Here is a 23,894-nt window from a genome sequence, read left to right as displayed (position 1 = left end):
CCAGTCAGTCTGTCGTTTGTGTACGCTGCGCTTTGCAACTTTTGGTACGACGATGAGTTCTAGATAGCCGTCATCATCCACATATACCACTTTTGAACGGTTAAAATCTCTGCACTCATCATTGGGTCCACGTTCGTCCATGATCCGAGGACTTCGGGATCCATAATCAGAGGACTGCGGGACCCTTTTTTTGAGCATGTCCCCGACTCATCCGGTTTACCCAAAAAATTTCAGTGGTACTGTTTTTCATCCATTGGAACAGCGGCATTTTGAAGAATTGTTGCAATAGCCAAATCTTCTCTCTGTTTGATCTCCACTTCATCACTGCTACCTTTGGAGTCCACTGAGACAACACTTTCTACGTTACGGTCCCTTATGGACAACAGAAGAACATCCGAATCCTTCAAATTGACCACCGCCTCGTCGGCCTCTAACAAAATATTTCCTTTGTTGTTTGACGAGAAATTTCGTCTGCGCTGCAATGTTTCTAGCTAAGTCAATGAGCTTCTTGAAAGTGCAATCTCAATTGTTCTGTGTGTCAGGTTTTTGGCATAGTGACAAAAGCAAGCAATCTTGATCAGTCTAACGTATAAAGGTGGTGCCCAAGAGTAAGATGGAAGCCACTTCACTGCTTGGAGTGCAGACAGCGCTTCCCTCCTCGTGGTACTGTAGTTGACTTCTGTTTGCGTAATGACAAGACTAGCGAAATTTTTTGTGGCGTCGTTTTTTGTGGCGTCGGGTTTAACACAAAATCTCTTGTACTTGGGATGACTTAAAAGCAAAGAGTTTGTCTTTCAGTTCTCCAAATAACGCCAACAGCTCTAATTCTACTAACACTGCTTCTGCTACGTAGTAAGCTCATACAGAGGTCTGGCTATGCCTGCAAAGTTCTCCAAGAGACGCCGATACAAGTTAAAGAAGCCAACAAACGACACAACTTCTGTTGTATTGGGTGTTCAGGCAACTGCAAAAAAGACCCGCATTTTCTCTTCCCTTCATCTGAAAAAATTCCAACCGCACCAATGTGGTATCCCGCGTAGTTCGTGGGCTTTAACTTCCAACCGCTATTATGAATAACTCCACTACAATTTTGAGGTGTTGAAGATGCTGATCGAGGCTCAGACTGTAGATGAGGACACCATCAAGAAATATGGTGACACAATCATTCAGCTCCTTAAAAAATTGATTCCTAAAGAGATAGATAGTTGCTGGTGCGTTGCACAAATAAATCTTGTACTCATAGTAGCCCCAGTTTGGTGCTGAGAAAAAGGTTTTCAAATTTGCATTCTCAGTGAGTAGTACTCGCCATTAGCCCCACATTCAGTCGAAACAGCTGTAAAATTGAGTACCTTCCAAGCAATCTAAGATCCGACCAAATATTGCCAAGGGAAGTGGAATGTGTCTCTCTTGATAACCACGTTGAGATTTGTGGAATTCAACACAGATAAGTAAAATGCAATCTTTTGTTCTAACTAGGAGCACTAGAGTTTTTTCCTTTTTTTGTGATTACTGCATGAATCCCAAATCTACCATTTGTTGCACTTGTTTCCTTATCTCTCCAAGCTTAGTTTGTGGAGTCTTTTAAGCCGGTAGTTTGATGTGTGCGTTATCAACGGTTTCAAAACTGTGCTCATCTAGAATGGCCAGGCCCTGCTCATTGTCGTCTTCAGCAAAAAAGCTCGAGATTCGAAAGCAACTCGCTGGTTCACGTCTTCCTCTTCGTCCTCTGGCTCCTCTACGTTCGCCAGTAGTGTAATCTTAATGTTATGCACATTTACGTTGAGCTGAGCATATGCATTAATTGTAAACATTATATTAGAGACTTTTTACGTGAAGTTTCTCTTCAAAAAGCTGGCAGTACGTTAGCCAAATATAATCCACACTCTTACATCAAAAACAGAAACAACCAACACTCTGAAATTGAGATCAGGAACAAGCTCCCAGTTTAAGGCAAGGAGATTTAAGTACACCTTTCCAAATATAAGCGCCATAGTGTTTGTATCGTCAGGTTTTTGTTCGAAATTTTGAAGAACCACTCCAAACCTTTTTTAGAGTACGTTTTCACTCCGATTAAACCAAAAATTGATCTGGTAGTACATCGGTTACCTTGTCCCAGTAAAAAACGCTCCAGTGCATTGTCAGTTTTTGCTAATGCGTTTTCGTTTTCAAGTTCTTTCTATTATCCGCAGTTGTACGACGAATTTTTGTAAGCAATTGAAATTAAAGAAGGTATGATTCGTTTTGTCCTAGGACTTTTCCTGTGTCTAATCGTATTTTCAAACTGCTCTTGGTTTTGTGGTGTGGCACTCCTCCAAACATCGGAACCAAATGCGGTAGCGTCAATCTTCACTCTTGTCTCGTCTTGCTTTTCAATGACAATATGCCCAGAGACCCTGTGATTGAAGGAGTATATTGCTGGATTTACCTGTAGTATTTTTCGGGGCCTAACATTTTCTGTGGTCAGAAAGTTTTTCTGAGGCTTGTTTACTCTGTTTGGCGAGATCTTGCCGGTAGCCGCTGTTAGGATTACTACTTCTACTGCTCAGCTATTTCCTTAGACCTGAGGTTTTACCCTGCTTCCGATGTCTAAAACAGTTCTACAGTCCGCGCCACCGGTATTGGTTTTCACTAGTCTGCCTGGATCGTTCTTTTCTTCCATTGATGATGCCTTGGAAGATCGGGACCGTTTCGGGGCGGAATCTGTTGACAAGTTAATGGCCGCAGTAGTCTTTGATGGTTTAGGTTCGCTCGGCAACCAGTCCAGGCAAGTCTAGGCACGCTTAGCACTGACGGTTTTGCGTCGCCATCAAGAACTTAGGGTATTTGGGTAAACATTGCCTGGAGACGATTCTTCGCCAACTGTGTCATTTCCTCCCGCCTTTTAAGGGATTGCAAACACGGTTTTTCAATTGTATCTAGAGCGCTATCGTTTCCGAAGTATAAGCCCACAAATTGCACATATCGCACATAAATTTATCGGCTGCTAAATCTCTGTGCCTCCACTTTGGGACACTGCATTGAGATTCAGTGCTCTCTGGTACGCTGCATTCATTGTTGTGGATCCCCCTCGTTTTAGGTATCAACCACGTCGAGGTCCACCAGGCCTCCAATAAAACGACTATGTAATAACAAATTATCAAACCCTGGATGAGGATACCTGCCTACTAATGCAAAAAAATGAATAAAAGACAAAACTTATTAAAAACCTTAAGAAAATTGCAAGTTTTATCGAAAAATTCTAGAGTTTGAGATGTTAAATTGTTCAAAACAATTTCATTGACACAATGAACCATGCTGTAACATTATATGAGACCGTGGTATAGGCTTTATGGCACTTGAGATTGAACAAATATCGGAAACTGTTAGAAATTTTTGTAAAATTAAAAAAAGCCTAATTCGAGACAATAAAATGTTGAAACCATTGCATTGATACTAAAAATTTTGCAGCGCTTCATTATCAAATCTTAAAGGGGAGTCTTTGCCCATTGAGGCTGGAAAAGCTCAAAAATTGAAGAAAACTGCAAAGATTTGTATCAGTTTGCCTGTGTTTGTTTGTAGTACCAAAACTAGTACCAAAGAGTTGCGCCCAGGCCATCATCATGATTTGTTAATCTCGGATCCTGTTCATCAAAACAGCGAATTGAAAATTGAGTGTTGGCGCCTGTTGTCCCTTTTCCTGTTGCAAAAACTGCACCGGGAGAATGAAGTACACGTCAATCAAACGTCCAGTCAAGCATCTTGGCAGAATTTTTCTTGACTGCGCGTCGTCTACCACTTCGGCTTTGACACACAGCGTTGAATTATTTTGCCCGTCTGTTGAAAAATTTTAAAAAATAGTTTGACTGTAGATTACTGGGGCCTATTTGTTCTTGTAGGCTCTTCTTGGCTTCTCTCAAGCTCCTGTGCTTTCGCTCTGCAAGGGTTTACCTCAATTCTGCTGTTATTTCACTACACAGAGGATCGAAATAAAGCAGATAAAACATTGTATCGGTTACTTTACTTTTACCTGCTTTGCCCTCAATTCTTTAGAGAATTTGAGTTAACATTGCCTGGAAACGATACTTCATCAGCAGAGTCATTTCCTCCTGCATCTTGTGGGATTGCAAAAACGATTTCCGAATTGTATCTAATGCGCTAGTGTTTCCGAAGTATATGCCTCGAATTCCATATGTCGCACATCAATTTTTTGGCTGCTAAATCTCTGTGCCTCCACTTTGGACACTGCATTCAGATTCAGTGCTCTCTGCGCTGCGTTCTCTGTTGCGGGTTCCTCGTGTTTTAGGCACCAACCACGTCACGGTCCACATGACATTCTATAATGGTGTGCTTTGCAGTCAAGAGTTTTGCATCTGCCGTTGGAGCTCCATTGGCCGATTCACTAAATTTTAGTAACCGTCTGTAGAAGTCCACAATCTGTTCAGTCGACCGGCCCGAGACTTTTAAGTTGCGCCCGGGCCATCATCAGGATCTGGTAATCTCGGATCCTGTTCTTCAACACAGAGAGTTGAAATTGGAGTGTTCGCGCTTGTTGTCCCTTTTCTTGTTGCAAAAACTGCGCCGGGAGAGGTACACGTCAATCGCATGTCCAGTCAAGCAACTTGGCAGAATTTTTCTTGACTGCGCGTCGCCTCCCTCTCCGGCTTTGCCACACGGTGTTGAAATATCTTGCCTGTCTGTGGAAAAAAAAACTTCGACGGTAGATTACCGGGGAACATTTGTTTTTTAGGCTCTTCTTGCCTTCTCTCAAGCTCCTGAGCTTTTGTTCTGCAAGGGTTTACCTAAGTTCTGGTGTTGCTTCTCTACACAGAGGATCACAAGGGGGCAGATAGAAGATTGTATCGGTTCCTTTGCTCTTACCTGTTTCATCAAGTCACTAAAATATCAGATCTTAAACGACAACTATAGATTGTATTTAATTATATTTCGTTCTTATCTGTTGGTGAATTAATTTTTTTGTATTTCAAAATTGTTCCTTTAAACAAAAGAATAGCGTTGACGCAGGCAATTGTTGCTGCGAAAATTTGACGCTATGTAATTTTTCAGCCCTAAATGGTCTCTAATGTTTTCCTCCTGCATTTACGAATAATGACTGTAATATTTGGCAAAAATGAAAAAAAAACAGGAACAGCCTCTTTGACAATGAAAAAGCAAATGCAGTTGAAAAAATAAAAAAAAGAAGTCCTCTAATTGACCAACAGATCAATTGACAAATGCGAGACAAAACATAAACAAAATCTTCTCAAAATTTGAGAGACTAAAACAGCCAAACAAACTAAGTAAAAATATTCTTATTGCTGAAACTCGAAGCCTTTACCCCAAAGGCAATATTCGATCCCTTCAAATATACCTATTTCGGAAATATATTCATAACCGATATTTTACTCTTAAATCGGTCCAAGTTTATATCTGCAACACCTGGAAAAAATTTGGCCGATTCACTAAATTTTAGTAACCGTCTGTAGAAGTCCACAATCTGTTCAGTCGACCGGCCCGAGACTTTTAAGTTGCGCCCGGGCCATCATCAGGATCTGGTAATCTCGGATCCTGTTCTTCAACACAGAGAGTTGAAATTGGAGTGTTCGCGCTTGTTGTCCCTTTTCTTGTTGCAAAAACTGCGCCGGGAGAAGTACACGTCAATCGCATGTCCAGTCAAGCAACTTGGCAGAATTTTTCTTGACTGCGCGTCGCCTCCCTCTCCGGCTTTGCCACACGGTGTTGAAATATCTTGCCTGTCTGTGGAAAAAAAAACTTCGACGGTAGATTACCGGGGAACATTTGTTTTTTAGGCTCTTCTTGCCTTCTCTCAAGCTCCTGAGCTTTTGTTCTGCAAGGGTTTACCTAAGTTCTGGTGTTGCTTCTCTACACAGAGGATCACAAGGGGGCAGATAGAAGATTGTATCGGTTCCTTTGCTCTTACCTGTTTCATCAAGTCACTAAAATATCAGATCTTAAACGACAACTATAGATTGTATTTAATTATATTTCGTTCTTATCTGTTGGTGAATTAATTTTTTTGTATTTCAAAATTGTTCCTTTAAACAAAAGAATAGCGTTGACTCAGGCAATTGTTGCTGCGAAAATTTGACGCTATGTAACTTTTTTAGCCCTAAATGGTCTCTAATGTTTTCCTCCTGCATTTACGAATAATGACTGTAATATTTGGCAAAAATGAAAAAAAAAACAGGAACAGCCTCTTTGACAATGAAAAAGCAAATGCAGTTGAAAAAATAAAAAAAAGAAGTCCTATAATTGACCAACAGATCAATTGACAAATGCGAGACAAAACATAAACAAAATCTTCTCAAAATTTGAGAGACTAAAACAGCCAAACAAACTAAGTAAAAATATTCTTATTGCTGAAACTCGAAGCCTTTACCCCAAAGGCAATATTCGATCCCTTCAAATATAACTATTTCGGAAATATATTCATAACCGATATTTTACTCTTAAATCGGTCCAAGTTTATATCTGCAACACCTGGAAAAAATTCTCTTGAAGATCGATCAACGCAGAAAATGACTGAAATCAATCGTAATTTCTAAGGATATGTTGCTGAAAATCGTCATATTAATGTCATTAGAATCATTTCTACGTCTCCTAGCAACCATGTAATAACATATTAACATATGGAGAAGAATAACTGCCTACTAAGGCAAAAAAACTGAATAGGAGACGAAAGTTTTCAAAAATCTTAAGAAAATTGCAAACTTTATCTAAAAAAATCGAGAGTTTGAGATGTTAAATTGTTAAAAACAATTTCGTTGACACCAAGAACCATGCAGTACTTTTTATTAGACCGTGGTATAGGGTTTCTGGCACTCGAGATTGAACAAATAGCAAAAATTGACAGAAATTTTGGGAAAAGTTTCCCCGGCCATTGAGGCTGGAAAAACTCAAAATTTGAAAAAAATTGCAAAAATTAGTATCATTTTGAGTTTAAGTTTGTAGTACCAAAATTTATAGCTCAAAAAATGGTCATAACAAGTTTTTTTGTCTCGCAAAAGACCTTTATCGACCTTTAAAAACTTCAACTTAAGACTTATTAAGATCACAAATAGAAAATTTTGAATCCAAAAACTCCTAAAATTGACTTTTTAACCTTAAGTTAAAGCCATCCCAGAAGTTGCGCCACTCTAAGCACTTGAAGCACTTCTAAAGCCCTATTTCAGCTTCTAAGGGAACTTAAAAACCGCTAGGTTTTACCTGTTTATCCCGTTTTGAAAGATCAATGTCATCTTAAAAAAACACAGCGCCCCAATACAATTCAAACTCGTTCAATCGCAAAATCTTTAAATTTCGTTTTGCAATTAGCCAACTGGATTATTACATCCATAAATTTGTAGAAACCTTGAAAAAGGATTTCAACTTTTATTCTCCAAAATTGACACATCAAGCCCAGTAGGAAACAACCTACAAGTAATCTGCTAAAATTGAATTCGCTTTTAACGGCAAGCCAGTAGTTTTTAGCCAAACTTTGCTGGTTGCCAACAGCGGGTTGTGTAATTTTTTGATGTTCATGTACGCGCAAATGATTATTGAAGTAACAACAACGCAAAAAATTTAAACATAGCTGGCAGATTGCCAGAAAATAGCCGCAATAGCTTCGTAGATCTGCAGTCTCAAAAAAAACATTAAAAAAGAGACAAAAAACTAGTCATTTCATTGACGGCTGATATGTTATAATTTGATTAAAAATATGTGTAGGTTCTTGCTGCCTCCAATTGCTGCTCTCAAATAATTTTCATTTCGAGCGACATACACACACATTTGCCTTATTTGATTGAATTAAAGTAAATAAAAGTCATTTTCAAAGTGAGGAAGTTATGAGCAAGTGTGACCAAAAAACTTGCTCCACTAAGAGCGAAAATTGACGTCACACACGCACTTCAGTTGAAATTGCATGAGCGAATGAACCTAAAGCAGATTTGAAGTGGTTGTGGCGTCATATGGTCGTAACAAAAATCGCGACGACGAAAAAAAAAGGTATCGCAGTGCTGCTATTAATAATTAAACCAACTTGTTTACATTGTGCTTTGTTTAGATTCAATGGTGATATGAAAGGGATTTTATCTTGTCTTATTAGAAATGCTACGTTGAAGCTAAATAGCTTTCGTGTGTTTTTGAGGTTCATGTGTGAAAGATTTTTAGTTGCAGGTGTAAAAACTTTTCATGGATGCTGCCACATCTTAACCAGGAAGATCTTCTGCATAATGTAAAACTAAATCAAATTCTGTGGTTCGTGGTCGTTGGAAACTTCCACTTATGGGGTAGAACAAGTTTTGGCGTCCGTTCCGTTTTTGTAAATTTCCAATTTAATTTGTCACATAGCTAAATTGTGACTATCCGAGATGATACTGATTTGCTCTTCTAGCAATCAAAATGGCCAAAGTGTCGTGAGTTTATACCTAACTGGAAGCGTACGCTTGAATATGGTGATTGTTTTCGATACAATGCGGCTGGTTTAACATACAGGCAGTTCACTCATTTTATGCTGTTGTATCGATTACCGCTGTTGTCCGCTGTTTTCACGGACTCAAAATGCGGTTTTGTTCCCGGGATTACAATTGTGTTGAGCGTTTGCTGATCATAATTGCTGTTTGCTCTTCATTCAGACCATTCTTCCTACATTTAGCTTTGTGTTATGTTGCTGTCCACAACTTTGCTCCCATCAAATTGATTGGGACTAAGGGAGTGAAGTCTGCTCGTTGATTTCTTTCCCGGGCTGCCCTAGCAAAGATTTGTTAGATAAAATATCTCCCGCGTTCCATCTCCTCTTCTGATTTTAGTGGTAGTATAATCGAACAAATTTTTAGATGAAAACCTGAAAATTGGTTTAATTATACTTTTTCTTGCTTTGTTGTTACTTTGATGAAAATTTGAGCGTTCATGAGCATCAGAAACCTACACAAGTCGCTGTTTGCAAACTTTCTCCGATGATGGCTGGCAATTCATTCTTTTCATGCTGTTATATCTCATACCGTTGTTGTCCGCTGTTTTCACTGACTCAAAATGCAGTCACTTTTTTTATTAGACCCTGGTATATTTTATTTTGGGAGACCATAAAAAATGCAAATTTTAACAAAAAAGTGCTCAATTTGAGACAATAAAATGTTGAAAACATTGAATTGAAGCTAAAAGCTATGCAGCGCTTTATTATCAAACCTTAAAGGAGACTCCCTGGTCATTGAGGCTGGAAGAACTAAAAAAATGAAGAAAAGTACAAAAATTAGTAGCATTTTGCGTGTGTGTGTTTGTAGTGCAACAATTTATAGCTCATAAAATTGTCAAAACAAGTAATTTTGTCTCGCAAAAGACCTTTATCGACTTTTAAAAACTACAAACTAAGACTAATTCAATAAAAAACTCAAAAGATCATAAATAAAAATTGAATCTTTTTGTGCCCAAAAACTCCTAAGAATGATTTTTGAACCCTAAAATAAGGCCATCTCAGCAACTGTGCCACTCTAAGCACTGCAAGCACTACTAAAGCCGTATTTGGGCCTCTAAGGAAACTTAATACCCGCTAGATTTTACCTGTTTATCCCGTTTTGAAAGATCAAAGTCATATTAAAAAAACACAGCGCCCCAATACAATTCAAATTCGTTCAATCACAAAATCTTTTAAATTTCATTTGATCTCAAAACACCGCACATGCTCTTTCGCAGTTCAAAAAAAACACGCATGTGTTATACTATTTTGCGATTAGCCAACTGGATTAATACATCCGTAAATTTGCAGAAATCTTGAAAAAAGAATTCAACCTTCTTTCTCCAAAATTGACACATCAAGATTGGCTCGTTGCTCAAAACTACCTGGAACTGAGACCTTAAACAGATTTTATCGTGCTAATGAGGACTCAAGAGGACAGCAAAACTTTTTGTTTGTGTCATCTCTTGTCGTGGATATACGCTTTCTGATAAAATGTTGTTTCCTACAGGCCTTGATGTGTAATTTCGGGAGAAAAATTGATGGCTTCGCTTTTTCAGGTCGCCAAGATGATTGCAGGCTTCTGCAATTGTACTAATGTATTATTGCAGTTGGCTACTTGCAAAGTAACTTACAACACGCGACGCGCGTTTTTTCCAACTGTGAGAGAACCAGTGCTGCTTTTTTCTGACGGTTTTCAGCTACGTGCATTTTCCAACGTGAAAAAAATTTTTTCCTATGCCAATTTTTAGATAAATTTTGGCTCGTAAGCTCACCTTAGTTCGTGAAACAAACCAAGATGAGGTCCTTAATTGCCTGGCTTTTGAATAATCAAATACATACTACTAATCAAATAGTTACTCAAATATAGCATTATAATCAACTATAATGCTATAATTGGCAGCATGGCCGGGAAATGATGGCAGCATGGCCGGGACACCAAGGCATTTGCTGGACGCCTTCAAGACCCTAGAAACAATAGGGAAAGCCTTCGGCTATTTTGTTAATGCCCCGAAATGTCAACTGATAGTGAAAAACTGCTTACGTAAGAAGGCGGAGCGCATATTCAAGAACTCTGAAGTCAAGATTACTGAAGGTACTCGAGTTCTGGGATCAGTAATTGGGGAAAGAAGAGCTTGTGCGGAGAAAACGAAAGATTTCACAGAGAAAATGATAACAATGATACAAAAACTTGCAAAGTTCGCCAAAACATCACCACAGAATGCCTACGCATGTCTGACCAAAGGCGTGCAAAGTAAACTGACATTCATGTCCAGAACAACACAAGATATGCACCAACATTTTGACACAATCGAGAACCAGACTAAAACGGAACTGATTACAGCCATCACTGGCAAACCCAATCCCGATTAAACAATGCGGAAATTGTTGGCTCTGCCCCTCAGACATGGAGGCCTGAATATACAACATCCAGATCAGCGAAAGAATGACTACACGAACTCATGTCTAATTTCCGATGCCTTCGCAGCCTGTCGAGAAGACGAATCTCAATCAAGCAAATTAACGATACACTTAAGACAACAGAACTCGAAGTCGTTAGTTTCAGCGCAGAAACCAAGTACTGAATAATATAGACGAAAAAGAACAATTCATTGTGACATTAGTTTCAGAGAAGGGTTCGTCCAATTGGTTGAATGCTCTGCCACTTAAAAATACGGATTCAACATGATTAAATCAGAATTTTGAGATGGGCTGTGTTTGAGATATCATTGGGACCTTGAGAGAACCCCCGAACACTGCGCATGTGGAGAAAAATGGACTATCGCACACTCCCTCCACTGCCCGAAAGGAGGATATACTCACCTGAGGCATAACGAAATCCGTGATGGTTTCGGAGAGTTGTTGAATCAAGTTTGCCATGATATAGAGATAGAGCCGAAACTTCTTCCGCTTCAAGGCGAGAGCTTTGCAATCAACTCAGTAACCAAAGTTGATGAGGCTCGACTCGACATTAAAGCAAATGGATTGTGGGAGTCACGATTCCACCGTAGCTTCTTCGACGTCAAGGTCTTCAATCCGCATGCCAAATCATGTCCAAAAAACACCAAGGACGCTTACAGGTATCATGAATCACTGAAGAAACTGAAATATGAAAAGCGGATTGTCGAGGTTGAACAGAGCTCCTTCACGCCACTGATCTTCTCATGTACCGACGGAGCGAGTCCCAACACGAACAAAGTCATCACAAGGAAAGCTCAGAAATTGAGCCACAAACGAGAAGAGAGTTTTAGTGATTTTGTTAGTTACATACGGTCGAGGTTGAGCTTTGCACTTCTACGAAGCTGCCTGCTATGCATAAGAGGCTGCAAAGTTTTTTTTAAAAAAACCGGAACTAACCGAATTATCCATAGGGGCCATTATAGAGGAGGGGAGGCTCAAATAATTTTAGTTTCTAGACGCGATGATTATTACTGTCATCTAATGTTCCCTACATTGCTATTATATGTCTTTTCCTGAAGCTATTTAATAATTACTCCTTCCTGTACCACCGTGTTAAACTTAATTCACGCTTTTCTCCTTTTAAATTATATACACCTGCTAATATTGTTCTATGTACCTTGAATGTACATGCTTTTCTTAACGCTAGCTTCTATTTGATTTGTACTTTGTTGTACCACCGCGTTAAACTGAATTCACGCTTTTCTCATTAAACAAATAACTACTCTGAACACTGTTTGAGAGCAAAAACTCTGTGTTATTCAATTTAAAACATAGCTAAGACTTTGCCAGAAAACAGCCGCAATAGCTTCGTAGATCTGCAGTCTGAAAAAATGTGAAAATCTAAAAATATTTTCTCCTCTCTATAAATTCCTGAGTTGTTGATGGTAAATTTGATTGAGAGTCTAAAACAAATATAGCTGCTTCTGATAGCCGCTCTCAAATAACCTTCAAGGCAAACTCCTTTGACCTTATCTTCAGGAATTGAAGTTAAAAAATACATTTGAGAGTGAGGTACTTGTTGAGTCGTTCAAGTCGCGATTTGTCACAAATTAATCACGAGGACAGAGAAAACAAACTGTTCCACTAAGATTGAACAATGGCGTCACACACGCAATTTACTCAGAGGTTCACAAACAAATGTACAAATAGCAGATTTGAAGTAATTGTGATGCCATATGGTTGTAACAAAAATCTAGACGTCAAAAAAGAAACAAAATCTTTTTAGTGGCGTGTAGCCAAAAAATGCTTTATTGGTGCAAAAAAAACGATCCTTCTGTGATTAGAATCCAAGCACTCCAGGTTGGCGGTCGGCCATTTTAACCACTCCGCTTCAATGCCTTTGATTTTGTTTTACTCGCAATTGTTCCTTGCTAAGAAATTTGTTACAGAACATGAGCAATTTGGCGGGTTTCAGCTTAGTTTAATTTAGAGGGGGTGTAGCTTTGAAATATTTTTAGGACGTGAAAAAGGCAAACGCACAGAGGTTTGAACCGCTGACCTCAAGTCCGACACCCTAACCACTCGGCCACCAGGCCCTTGATTCCTCTTGGCTCACATTCACTCTGCAGCAAACTTTATTTCAAAACAACAGCTTTTTAGATCACTTATGAAGAACTAATGAAGACCTAAAGTGAGAAAGAAATCACTCAAAACGTCAGAACGTTGTAGAACAAAAGCGAAAAAAAAAACGGTGAAGCATATACTTCGCATGAAAAATATCAACACGTTTCAAATAATCACTGCAAACTACTTTCGAAGGCAATTAACTTTCCCAAGAATTGGGGTTTTATGTTAACTAAAATTAACTTTACTATGTATTACAACGCAAAATAAAGAAATAGGCAAAAATTGGAATCTTCGAAAGTAACAAGCGTAAAAAAAGAGAACCCCATTACCATATTTCAGAACTCATGAAAATTAGCTAAAGCTAGAGCCACGAAAATGGCGTAAAATTAAGACGCACTACAGGGCCAATAAGAACTGTTATTTTAGCGACTAAGCAATAAGACAACAAAAAAAAAACCAAAGAGATGCAAAAATAAAACATCAACTCTTGTTTTTTGAAAGGAAAGCGTCAAAAAGAAAATACAATTTCTAATAACTCCAGCAACTAATTGGATCCTTTGACTTTTATTTACTAACGACCAACGATGCCAGTCATTAATGAGATTAAATGAAAAGCCGAAAAACAACAAAACTTGGCAACAACTCAAAAACTCGAATTCTTTGGAAATCAATTTTTCAAAGTTGCAAACAGCATTAGCTACGGACAGAAACAATTATTCTGATTAACAAAATCATTTTAGCAACCGATGACAATTAATTGACTCTTTAGTGATATTAGTTGATATGACCACAACTCAATAATTTAAAATTGAATCGCATATAAGTTATAGAAGGCAACAGATATGAACTAAAACGTTTAGTTCGACTGATTTACACAGATGAGACCTTTCATTATTGTGATTAAGTAGGAAAAACCACAGTAAGTAGAAATGCTGGAAAAACTCAAAAACTCGCTGATTTTTTTTAAAAAACAAACAGCGTATAGAAAGTAAAAGCTACAATTTGAAACAAATAATCAAATTTATATAAGCATCCTCAATAGCTGATGAATCATTTAGAGGATGAGAAATAAGACCACAAAATCACTTACAAAAACTCGCAAATCTCAAAATTCGATAACATTTCTTGGAAAAAACAGTCTCAAAGTCATAGAAATCACCAGTTTTAATTTAAAGAGATAATTAAAACGAAAAAATTATTCCCACCAACAACCTATGAGGCCTGCCTTTGACAAAAATAACCAATAAAACAACAAACAGAAAATTTTAATGCAGAGTTGTTGAGTACAAAGTGTCGAAGCCATGAAAAAACATGACCAAGCCACGAAACATGACATAGTGTCGAAGCCATGACATAACCTCTAATCTTTAATTATGTTCCTGTTTGCCACTCAGAAATATAATTACTGATTTGCACTCACTGAGACCAGTCATTAATGATAGTAAGTAACAGGACAACAAAAATATTTGAAGATAGCGGGCCAATTGACCACAAATAACCGCCGGTGACGCGCTCTAGGCACATTGGTAAATTGTTTTATTCGCTGTGCAGTTTTGGTCGGATTCTAAGCCGACGCTTAATTCTGCTTCTAAACTGAGAGCTATTAAGCTTAGTGTCTGTTAGCAATCGGTCTTATGAACTTTGATAATCCAATGCACTATGACCTAATGACCGGGTTTTATCGCTTTATACCATTTTTTTTGATTTTGACCTTTTGAATTTGACTCTATTCACTACATTGCGTAAAATTATAATCCATTAAGTTGAAGCAGTGAGTGAGGTAAGTCAGAATTCAGGCGTGAAAATCGTGACTAATGTAAAAAAGAAAAACGAAATCAAATGATCAAGCGAATTGAAAAGAAAACATAACAGACCCAGTCATGATTTACCATTCAAAAAATTGAAACAACTGCAGACCGCGATATCAGCCCTTTAATTGAACGGCCACCAATAACAAACAAATCACATATCAGCACGCCCACGAAATTAAACCAAACTCCAACAAAAATTTAAAAAAAAAAACAAAGTTCATTTCACTTCAGAAACATTGTGCTAACGAAGTTGCTTTTTCCAAAAACGTTAACCTCAAACAGGTTTGAGAAATGTAATTTTTAGGAGCAAACACCAACTTTTAAAAAAACCACTGCAGACAAAACAAAAGGACCACACGAAACAAATAAAAATTGGTTTTTACAATGTCAGTGACAAGAAATGGCATCAAAGTGAATGAGACTCGCAACTAAAACTTGTATTCCTCACTATCTATTGCACTATCTATCAGTTGAATGAAAATAAGAAAACCAACAAAACAACTGGGGATCACGCAACAGACGGACCAATGAAAGCCGGCAAAAAACAGTTCAAAAATGGTCTAAGAGAAATGGAGTCGAAGCCAATTAAATTGTTAGCTATAAAAATGAAACCATTTTATGAATTTAGTTTTTCCTAACGTGAGAGCAAATAAGATTAATCATTAAGGAGACTAACCGACAAGAAAAAATATGTACAAAAGTTACACAATCAAAACAAATTTCAAAAAATTTTTGGAAACAAATCGTGTCGGAGTTGCTCAAACCTCCTCCTTTGAATTTCAAAAACTAGATAAAATATAGCATCTCTGATTAAAAAAAATGCAAGCGATAGGAGAAGAGCCTCTAATCTAAGAGCTGTCCATAATGGGACTAAATGACAGAAAAAAACTTAAAACTGTAAAAAAAAGCAACACTTTTTTGAGAACAGTGATTATCAATGATGTTAAAACCATATATTTCAGCTCAATTCAGTCTATTTATTTTAATGTGCCTCCATAGAGACATTGAGACTTTTAATTGATTAAAAAACAAAACAACACAAAGAAACATAACCGACTAACGTCGGGCGAATTGTACTCAAACGACCGGAGAGCGGTTGGCTTCGTCAGTAGCTAGCCACGGTTTAGTTAGGCAAGCCTTAGCTTGATTGGACTCCGCAACTTTTAGTTTTCTAGCCTTACTTAGCCACATTTAAGGCTGACCATAGCCTATATTGGCTGATATATTGGTACCACATTTAAGATTAAACCGCAAAAAACTGTCCACAAAAACCAAAAAAGCAAGCATAACCGACTAACGTCGGGCGAATTGTACTCAAACGACCGGCGAGTGGTTGGCTTCGTCAGTAGCTAGCCACAGTTTAGTTAGGTTAATTTTAGCATAATTTGATTCTGAATTTTTTTAAAAGGTTTCTAATTAGTAATTAATTAGTAATTAAATCAAATAAGAAACCGATATTTTAAAAACTTGCAAAATATTGCAAATTTTTTTAAAAAATTCCAAATTTTGCAGTGAAAATGTTCAGAACCAGTTTTTGTTTCTGAAGTGCTAGTCAAATTACCCATTTGCGAGACTTAAATTGTTTTGTTAGCCATTAAATGATCGTTAAACTCAGAAAAGGACAGAAATATTCAAAAAATTTGTAAACAATCGCAAATTTTAACAAAATTTTGCTAAAGTTCAAGATTTTATAATCTGCGAAACCATTCCATAATCTCAAGAGATTATCGACTATCCCTAAGTCAAGCTTTAAATAGTTTCACTGGCACAAAGATTCATAAACTTGATAGTTTTCCAAAACTTTGAAATTTTATAATTAAAATGACAAATAAAATATTGATAACCTGTCCATTAACTCTAGAAACTAAGCAGCAGAATTTTATGAAACCATGTGGGCTTAAAAAAATTTAAAAAAATCAAAAGGATTTAAAACTTGAAAACAATGCAAAGTTTTTTTAAAAAAATTCTTTAGTTCGAGACTTAAATTGTTGAAAAACATTCCATTACATCTAGAAGTTTTACAGTAACCTATTTTCAAGACTTAGAGGAGGTTCCTTGGCTCTTGAGGCTGGAGAAACCTAAAAATTGACAAAAAAATTCAAAAAACTATAAATGCAAGTTTTATAAAAAGTTGAAAAATTTTGCGATATTAAAAAGTTGAAAACTATTCCATTAACAATAAAAATCTTTCAGTAAGTTATTATCTAACCTTTGATGAGGTTACTTGACACCTAGGGTTGATAAAAATTTAAAAATGTTAACCATTTTCAAAGGCGTTAAAAAATTGTGAAAATTTGTATAAATTTGCGTTTTTTGGGAGCGGTTGTTCGTCAGTAGCGAACCACTGGGGAGGGTGGGGGTGCACCGGGGGCTGATGATGGGGGCGGTGAGGGTAGGGCAGGATTGGGATGGGGCAACAGCGCCGGCGGCAATAGTGGGTGCCCCTGTCTGGGTACTACCTGTTTATCCAGTTTTTGAGGACGAAAATTCTTATGGGCCAGACGAAAAATCAGTAAAGCGAAAAACCGCATAAAAAAGACCGACAGCACTATTATAATTGTTACCAACATCGTTTGAGAGCAATTAACTACAAAAAAGGCAACATGTTTTATTGCCTGAAAGCAAAGCGTCAAAATTTTCGAAAACCATTAGTTGGCTTGACGGGTTTAAACTAGTGCAACTGTGGATTATAAGGACATATGTTGCGCCTTTGAAAAAATTCGTAAAAAATGAAAATAAAAACGCCGAAAACAGAAGTCGAAAATTGCTTTCTTCTCGTGAAATTCGCTCTCAAAAACCGCAAATCTTTTCGCAAACCAATACCATTCAATTTCTTTTAGTTGTAAAAAAGGAGAGCGCATAAATAATAGCCGTTGACAGACTGCAGTCAGGCATTAAAAAACAACATGAGATTGTCACAATTATTTTACGACAAACAAAAGCGTGAAAGTAATGAAAAGCATTACCTGCCAGTTGATTAATTCAAGAAAATGCAAACAGGCTCAGTCAGAACGCATATGTACCAAATTAACAGCACTCAACAGAAAAAACACAAAGCGGAAATCAAATTGCCACACGTGTAAATTTGGTTTCAAAAACCGGTTTAATTTTTTTAAAAAATCCACTTTGTCCATCAACTTCAGAGGTAATTTGAAAAAAGAAATCACTCTTCAAGTCTACTCGCTTGTCGATCCCTTCGCATTGTGACTCAAATTACCATTCTAATTTGGCTTCTCACTGACGTGAAAAAGGCGAAAAAATACCACATTTTAAAAAAACCACGAGAAGGCCGATAGTATCATTAATAGCGCTTCGCGGCTATTAATGATATTTTAATTCCTTAGACATATCCGGCAGAAAATCACAATTAATTTTAAACTATTCTTATCGAGCAGATTTTTTATGTTGCTGTGCAATTGGTATTTTTATACCCTCAAAAAAGCAGCCTGAAACAAAAGTTCATAAAGAGGAAAAGTATCGTTCAGCCATGCTGTGGCAAAATACCCGATAACCCGTGCAGCAACATCGCTGTTCACTCGCGGTGAAAACCAAGCAAAAAATTAAATTCAAATTATCTATGATGTCGCTACCAATTTACAATATTTAATTATTTTACACCGTTATGCATAACTGCAGTTAATTCATATTAAACACCGCAACAACAGCGCAAATACTCAGATCTATATTGAAAGCAACCGTGACAGGGAAAATTTTGAAACAAAATTCAGGGTTAAAATATCGCAGCATAGTATTGTGTGCTTATTCCAACCATTACTAACATTAAGAATATTTATCATGCACCAATTCGGAAAAATTGTTCATTTTTTTAAAAAAAAGTTAGTCGGAAATATTGAGTCTGTTCAGTAAAGTTTGGAAGTAGAGTTGAAAAATGGAATGTTGATTTTTCATGTGAGTTTCAATTCGATCCTGGAGGGTTCGTGCCATCAGAATTGACGCTCTCTTCGTCGACTTGATTATCAGACAACTGCTCTTCTAAGTTTAAAGAGTCACGAAGTTCCCCAGTTGACCTCTTTGATCGCTCGTGTTGTTGTAGGCGACCTGAGTTTGTATTGTTTACTTGAGGATCGCCGGAGTTACTTCCCGACGGTTTCTGTGTTTTGAGCAGACTGAGACCAGGGACACTGCCCACTTGGTATCTCTGAACACCATTGGAGCTCTTCCGCACCTGAAAAATAAAAGATTTGGGAGAGAAAATTCAAACAATTAAAAAATTGAAAATTTTGAAGCTGATGTGAATTTTGGATAAAAAGTCAAATGCGAAGTTTGACATGAATTAAGTTTTACACTTCAGCTTCAGTAAAGAACTGATTCTGTATTTCGTCATTAGCAAGTATTGACATAGCCGGTAGACTGCGGGAACAGCTGCGAAACAGACTTACGTGAAATACATAGAAAAGTCTAGATATAAGATGTCTAGATAAGTTATCGACGTTGCTCAAAAAGCCAGGTAAAAACATTCAGCGAACATACACAGCAGATTGCCGGAAAACAACCACCGTTGATTACCAAAAACCCGATTAGGAAAGAAAAAACGGATCAAAAATGAAAACTGATTTTTGTACAAAAACATGTTTGAAGTGCGAACTTAATAATTTCGTAGTTAGACAAGCTCCTCTTCCATAATGAGAGGATATAGGGGTTAGCATCAATACCAATAGGCATAAGAACTGGAAACCAAGACTTATAGGAACAAGTTTTAAGCAGAATACATCTAAAAATGGGCTTTTTATCTTTTTTATTTCTGATTTCGTTTTTTATAACTCTCTTTATTTGAGTTGCTTTACTAAGCAATTGGTGTTTCAAAGCAGAAAGAGCGAAGAATCACAACAAGCCGAAAGAATTCAAAAAGATTTCACGCGAAAGCCGCAAAATGAAGTAAACCGATACCAAATTTTATTCGAGAAAAAAACAGCAGGAAAAGTCCTGACACAATTCAAAACAAAGTTTCAATGACTAACAAAAAGACTACTCATAGAATGGACCATATATTCACTGCACAAAAGCCTTTTGATTAGGGACCATTATAACACAAGAGTTCCTTTGACCTCAAACTAAATCAAATTAAACTGTAAACCGCAGTCATTTTATTGAGTGAGGTAAGTCACGTATTATCAAAATCTAACCACGAGATGAGCAATGATGCCTCGCAGGCTAATCCTGTAAGTGCGAGGAAAAGTCATTCCAAAATACATAATTTTTTAACTTTGCTGTGTGATCAAATGTAAGAAGAAAAAGAGTCGATAAACCAAAAAACACAACAGACGACGAACTAAAAATACACAAAAGTCCTCACAAAACAGAAAGAATGTCGATTGACTAAACAAAAGACTAGACGTAAAAGGATCAATAAATGAATCGGAAGACGACTCAAAAAACTTCCAATCAACAATTGAAACATCTTAAAGCGCAAAAATCATTTTTTTCAGTTAGTAAGTCATGTATGATCAAAAATTAATCACGCAAATAACCTGAGAAGATTTGCTAGAGAGAGTGAGGAATGACATCATGCGTACAAACGCAATTAGAGTGGTAAAAGTCATTCAAAAATCGGACATCTCCGCTTTGCCGTGTGATTAAATGTATAAGGAAAACATAGCCGGCAGATTGCGGAACAGCTGCGAAAGAATAGATTTGCGTGCCATATAATAGAGATAGAAACAGATACAGATCTAAATTGGAAAAAAATGACGCCACTCAAAATGCTAGGTGAAAAACATTCAACGATAAATTAATAAAGATTGTTAACATTCATTCGGTAGAAGCCTTTATAAGGGACCTTTACGCACAAGTTCCTTTGAACATGAACTAATTGAAATTAAACTTAAGTTTTAAAGTTAAAAAGTCATTTTATTTTGTAAGGTAAGCTACGTAAGATCAAAATCTAATTATCTGAAAACTTTTGCTAGAGAAAAAATGTGAAATGACGTCACGAGCGCAAATGCAGTTAGTGAGAGGAAGTCATTCAGAAAAATTGACTTTTCCAGCTTTGCTGTGTGAACAAATGTAAAACAAAAATGAGCGTCAGAGGGCAAAATAAAAAAAAACCAAGAACACAGCAATATAGCTCCGCTCAGCTTACAGCTTCGCAGCTATAAAAAGACCGTCAGACAACAAAAAATAGCAGGACAAGTCTGACCCTACAATTCAAAGAATTTCCATTGACAAAAAAATCTAGACAAAAGGACTACGAATGATTGGGAAAAATGGAAAAAAATTGACCGTAAAATTGAAAAAACAGTAAACCGAGCCCACCACCAAATGCCAGAAAACAGCTGTTGTTGACGCGCTTGACGAACATCGGGATAAAAACAGGAGAGAAGAGGTGTTAATTCACTTGACTGAAATTTTTCTGAGTATTTCAATTTTGGTTTGCAGTTCAACTTAGATTCTAAAATTAAACTTAATTCAGCTTCTAAACTGACAGCTATTATGGCAATGTCAGCTAGCAATCACTCTAATGAGCTCTGATAATCCAAAACACTGACTTAATGACGTCCTTTATCAATTTATCGCGTTTCGTTTGAATTCCTCTTTTGACATTGACCGTTATCATAACATTGCATGCAACAACAACAATGAGATTTAAAATCCATTCGTTTGAAACAGTGAGCGAGGCAAGTCTAGAGTAAACGTGAAAATTGCTACTTATGTAAAATGAAAGACTTGGTAAAAAGGTAAAGCGAATTCAAAAAAGGAAGAGCCTAAACCATAGCCGTTGAGACTGACGGCGGCTACCAAAAATCAAAATGCCGCATGTCAAAAACCATGAGAAAGCGAATTGTTGTTCAAACACCAGTTTCTCACTATAATAAAATCAGAGTGAAAAACTTCTTGACGAAAAATCACTCGCTTTTTCGCTCCATTTCCTTTTTCGACGCTACCAAAATCATTTGCATTTGACTTGCAAAATCATGAAAATGAGTGTCCATATCTTAAGACTGCGGCACAATACAATTCAAATTCAATACAAAACACAAACAACGCAATATATATACGCTCATCTTAAAGTTTCACAGCTATAGCAAAACATACCCGGCAGATTGCCGGAAAAAAAGTCGCCATTTAGTCCCATGACCCCGATTAGGATTGAGAGAATAGAAAATTAGTGCCGTATGAAAACATTCTCATAGTGCAAACTTTTTAGACTTCATTTCGTAGGCACACTCGTGCTTCTCAATGAGAGGATACAGGGGCTAGTAACAATACCAATAAAGATTAGAGATAGAAACTAAACGTATAAGAAATTTGAAGTAGCGGGCATATAAAATTGAGCTTTAAGGGTTTGTCTCGTTTTCTGATTTTGATTTCGTTCTTTGATACTGATTCTACTCATTATAGATTGCTTTGTGAGCAACTGCTGTTATAAAGCAGAATGAGCGAAGAATGAAACTAGCCCAGAGAAGTCAAAATTTCACGCAAAATATCAAAAAAGCGTCAATAATGAGAGAAAACAAAACAAATTTTTATTCGACGAAAAAAGAAAATTAGGCGCGCAATAATAGCCGGCTGAGAAGATGAGGTTGGATATTGAAACAAAATAGAAGCGCAATAATAGCCTGCTGAGATGATGAGGACGGCTTTAAAATCTATTTTTTTTAGATATCTGTTTTTGACCTGTTTACCGGGTGAATATTATTTTAACAAGCCAACTGCGCCTTACACCGATGCCATAATTTACTAAGAATAAAAATTGACACAATTTGTAACAGGGAATGCAGTAAAGTCGAAAATATATTTTTTTTTTCAATTGCATTACTGATAGGATCAATGCAATAATATCAATCATATTCTCAACTGCTGTCAGACACTTACAACTGGCACGCTCATATCCTGATGAACTCGATGATGTGGTACCTCTTCTTCGTCTTCTGTGCTGTAATCATCATCATCCTCATCATCGTCACCCGCATCGTGATCAACGTCTTCACCTGGTCCACTTCCTGTGGAGGAGACAAGAGATCCACGCATGTTGAGAACGGTCCCATCGCCCTCAGAAGCATTGCTAACACCAGCAGCGTCTTGCTCGTCATCATCTTCGTCACTCAAAATCACTGAAAAACGTTCAATCAAAATCTTCAACAAATATTTTTCCGTGGAGATTTGCAAACACGCCATGTTTCTCTCATTTGCATTACTGACTTACATTCAACCCTCGCGATCAATAAAACTTCACCTCAAATATTGATTCTTTCGCGATCGAAAGCAACCATGGCTATTATGTTAAAATAAATTGGTTAGTAAAATACATAACGTCAAAGTACCCCAAAAACGGTTTCTCGAGGTTACTTAAAACGTACCGCACGCAGTTAATAACGAGACGTTTAGTCAATCAGAAGTTGCTGGTAAGCCAATGGCATCATGGATATTGTTTGAAAAAATGATACTGCCTTACTTGTTTCATGCTCCATACTGGATGCAGTTCTTGAAGTTCCAATTGAACATGCAACAGTGCCTAATAGCTCGGCACTGCTGTTACTGCTCATCAAGTCACCAACACATAAGTGGACAGGATGTCCCACGACACCCATGGACTTCATCCGAACAGATCCCCTTCCCGCATCAGGAGCAGTTGCTGAGACTTGCCTGGCTCTGGCACTCATCTCGCCATTGAGCTGGGAGGTGACAGGGGCGCTGCTCTCGTTGTCACTCATGCTACTGACTGACTCATCGTCATTGTTGTCGTCTCCACTCCCGCTGCAGGCGTCGTCGTCACTGCCAGAGGGCACGCGTCTCGGTCGGGTACCCGAGACATTGGCGTCGTACCTCATACCTAAAGAATTGCATGCAAATCACAAAAAGAATAAAACTAAGAAGATTTTAAGCGACAAATTTTTCAGAATGCTTCTACGGGTATCGTTTTCAGTTTGGAACTTCGCTCGAATTAGTTCCCGAAGAATTTTAATTTCGCTAAAACTTCGGAAACCATTAGACAGAGATACCACCAAGCTCTCCATACAGAGAGAAACATATATAATAGCTCTTTAATAAAAGGGAAACCGCGGACAATGAGGGCCGACGTGGGGAGCGCGCCAAAATTTTAAGAACATACCCGGCAGATTGCCGGAAAATAGCCGCCGTTGATTCCAATAAGCATGATTGGGATTGAA

At 37.5% G+C, this 23,894-nt stretch overlaps 2 protein-coding genes across 3 annotated transcripts in view; both read right to left on the bottom strand.

The window, feature by feature from the left end:
- Positions 1-23,894, bottom strand: part of LOC142339651 (uncharacterized) — a 349,015-nt gene that overhangs the window by 147,139 nt on the left and 177,982 nt on the right. The window lies entirely within an intron of this gene.
- Positions 18,315-23,894, bottom strand: part of LOC142339644 (uncharacterized) — a 615,633-nt gene continuing 610,053 nt past the window's right edge. For both annotated transcript variants that reach the window (XM_075389832.1, XM_075389831.1), the window contains exons 18-20: positions 23,180-23,557; positions 22,600-22,838; positions 18,315-18,952 (exon numbers count right to left, since the gene is read on the bottom strand). In XM_075389832.1, the coding sequence (XP_075245947.1) occupies positions 18,683-18,952; positions 22,600-22,838; positions 23,180-23,557 (887 nt within the window). In that variant the 3' untranslated portion in view covers positions 18,315-18,682. The remainder of the gene's footprint in view (positions 18,953-22,599; positions 22,839-23,179; positions 23,558-23,894) is intronic.

Source organism: Convolutriloba macropyga, chromosome 5 (genome assembly GCF_964194025.1).
Source record: "Convolutriloba macropyga chromosome 5, txConMacr16.3, whole genome shotgun sequence".
NCBI classification, from domain to species: Eukaryota; Metazoa; Xenacoelomorpha; order Acoela; family Convolutidae; genus Convolutriloba; species Convolutriloba macropyga.
Note: the sequence above shows the minus strand (reverse complement) of the source record. Positions and strands in the feature narration are given on the sequence as shown.